Source organism: Nymphaea colorata, chromosome 6, assembly GCF_008831285.2.
Source record: "Nymphaea colorata isolate Beijing-Zhang1983 chromosome 6, ASM883128v2, whole genome shotgun sequence".
NCBI classification, from domain to species: Eukaryota; Viridiplantae; Streptophyta; class Magnoliopsida; order Nymphaeales; family Nymphaeaceae; genus Nymphaea; species Nymphaea colorata.
This window is the reverse complement of record NC_045143.1, coordinates 2,295,323-2,298,502: the sequence shown is the minus strand read 5'-3', so window position 1 is coordinate 2,298,502 and position 3,180 is coordinate 2,295,323. Positions and strand designations below refer to the sequence as shown.

At 40.4% G+C, this 3,180-nt stretch overlaps 1 protein-coding gene across 1 annotated transcript; it reads left to right on the top strand.

Moving 5' to 3' along the window:
• The first annotated feature begins 659 nt into the window (after positions 1 to 659).
• On the top strand, positions 660 to 2,190 carry LOC116255887 (probable WRKY transcription factor 50). The gene is made up of 3 exons (XM_031631967.1): positions 660 to 871; positions 1,271 to 1,426; positions 1,935 to 2,190. The coding sequence occupies exons 1-3, from the start codon at positions 660 to 662 to the stop codon at positions 2,188 to 2,190; spliced, it is 624 nt and encodes a 207-aa protein (XP_031487827.1).
• The last annotated feature ends 990 nt before the right edge of the window (positions 2,191 to 3,180 follow it).

Sequence of the window (3,180 nt, the reverse complement as noted above, 5' to 3'; positions counted from 1 at the left end):
ATTTAGCAACCTCCCATTAATCCATAAACTCTCTTCCCCTGAATCGTAGGCCATGTTTGTTTCCCTTGAATGTTAGGTACTTTACTAGTTAGTGTGGATTGGAGATCCTCGATCATTATTTGTTTAAACAATTGATTTTCTGCGACAACATTTTCAGTTCAGCTTTAGAAACAAAATATCGAAATATCAATCAATCCTTTAGGGATTGAGGGAGTTTGGTATAGGAACACTAAACACGTTGCATGAATCTCTCCCAAAAATTCTTGTTGTTAAATGCCCTTTTTAATGTTTCTTGATTCTATTGACCAAGAATCACAGTCATTTTCTTTCCGGATTTTGATATGCATGAATCCCAAGGCAAAGAAAGTCAGGCATACCGTACATGCAAACCATGGTAGTTTGACACCGTACTTACAAACCATGGTTATTTGACTTGTGGAAAAGAATTGCTTTCTTGTAATGCTTGGTCGTTAAACAAAGAAAAGCTATGACAATTCGCAAGTTATGACATAATATAGGTTGGTTTCCTAGAACCTGCTTCGGCGTTTATATAACGCATCCTTCCTTGGTGTTCACTGCAGAGCAAACCCGAAAAGGAACCCGGCCAATCCGTAACCGCTTGTTGTTCTTTCCATCGGGATCACTGTTAAGCATCCAGGATGAGGAATCTCTGCACAGATCTGCCGGCGTACACACCGGAAAAATTTCCGGCTGCAGAAAATGACTCCTTCTTCCACTTACCTGACATCCTTGACTTCAGCGACTCATTAATCGACGGTGAATTGTTTGAAGGCCTGCAAATGGACGGTAACTTACAGTCTCCGGCCTCGGATTCAAGTCAGCCAAACAAGATCGGCGATTCTCAAGCAAAGTAAGTGGGTAGGAGGAATTTAATGTTAAACATCTCAGATGGTGGTGGCTCTGGTACTGGAATGTCAACTGACCACCTCATCAAAGGCTACCTGATAGAGATTCATCATTATATGGACGCACTTTTATCTATTCTTGAAGCTTTAATTGGTTAGCCACCTCTCTCTTAGAATCTGCCGATTATGACAAGTCATCGATGCCCACCTCCCAATCTTCATTCTTTTTCAGCCGATTGCGTTCGCCGTCTCTAGTTATTTAAAAACAATCGTCCACCACTCCCTTGAAGTGTCATATTGATTGATCTGAGTCATACCCCCGATGTTCAGTAGCAGCGACCTTCGCGTAATAGCTCATGACCAATTACTTCAGATGATGACGAGCTGGGGTGTTTGTTTTTCAGTAAACAGACGGGTGGCCGTGGCTCGAGGAAAAGAAAATCAGATGAACTTGGCGTTAAGGTCGCATTTAAGACAATGTCGGATGTTGAGAACTTGGAAGACGGATACAGATGGAGGAAGTACGGCAAGAAGATGGTTAAGGATAACCAAAACCCTAGGTAATAATTTTGCGCTGTCTCATCTTTCTTTGGCACACATATACGAAAGGGTATTAGTTTGTGAATGGAATTAATATTTGAGATGGAAATCAAATTCATCTAGGTTTATCACAACATATGGATGCTATATAAATGGTTTTTCTTTGGCAACTAAATTTAAACGACAACCAAGTTGAGCTCCACTGTTTTCTTTCTTCCCTAATATTCATGTACTTTGCACTTCCCTACATGGGTGGGGCTCGCATGTATAGTAAACTTCACGGAATTCTTGGCGCACAAATATATATGCCAAGGTTACCATTTAGTATAAAAAAGTAGATCTCATTACAGAAAAATATTGTATCTTTTTAATTAAGCAACGAGAAAGTGCATTCCTGCATCAGATTATTACCTCTATGGAAATATTGTTTGAAATACTCTGGCATCTCGGCCATGTTTGATCATATGAAAATAGTTAACAGAATTTTGCTGAGACACGTCTACTGATCAGACCTTGCTAACTCTGCAGGAATTACTACCGGTGCTCCCATGGAGGCTGCAACGTGAAGAAGAGGGTTGAAAGAGACAGAGAAGATCCAAGGTTCGTGATCACCACTTATGAGGGTACGCACAACCACGAGTGCCCCTATGTCATTTACTACATCACACCACAACATGATTGCGATGTAGGCGTCATTAGTGCTGCCCAGATTCCTTTCGTCTCTCACGGTGCACCATGCGCCGGCCGGCAGGGATTCTACCTGTCTAACTATATAGAGAGCTAGAACAGAGCATCGCTTCGCCAATTGCCACTTTTTCTTAATAGAATATCGGAGTGTTGTTACTTCCTAATCTGAATGTGAATTGAGGCCGACCATCGCTTCTACTTGTGTGATATATATTTTATTGCTGCTACATGATCTGATGATGGGATAAGTACACCACTACCGAACAGGTTTGTGTCATTCGTTTTCCAACGAACGCTGCGCCTGCGTTCCATCCAAATGGATATAAACGTTGGACACAGAACGACGCACGACATATATCATCTGTGTTTTTTCGAATTCAGTGTGACCTTATGTCATATGTCGAGTGATGAACGTGTTTCCGTCTTCCGGTTGCTGCAACAATTCCTGATGAACTTTTTTGTATGTGTCGTTTCTCAATTGGGCGGGGGTTTTTTCTTTTGAAATTCTTGGATGGATTGTTAGGAATCACTACGGCCAACCTCGTTATATGTGCTATATTGGTGAGTACGCAAGTTTTTTTTGAGTATAGTTATGACAAAAATACCTTCATTTATATGAAAAAAAACTTTTTGAGAAGATAAAAATGAAAATCGAAAAAATTAAAGGACATACATTTTTAAAAAGTTATTAAAATATCCCCATAGGTTGCGTTCCCATAACTGCACACACGACTCAATCTATAAGGGAATAAAGATGTTTGAGGTCTGAATTCCATGCACCATTCCTTTGTGGGTGGACTGCTCTCTAACGCTGGTATCATGCTAGACCATGGGATAGCAAAGTTTGGCCTGGGCTGAAATTGAAGCCTTTGTTGGCAGCCTAGACCTAGCCTACTTATTTATAGGCCGACCGCGGTTGTCGAATTCATGCCCATCGAGAACTCAATGTTTTTTTTCTATAATATTATAGAAGCCCTCTCAAATGTGTTTGTTTCCATACACAAAGAAAGAGAGAGAGATTCAAATAATCCATGGATTTTAGATTCTAAAGATCATAGAATAATATCAAACGATGTGAGATATAAAG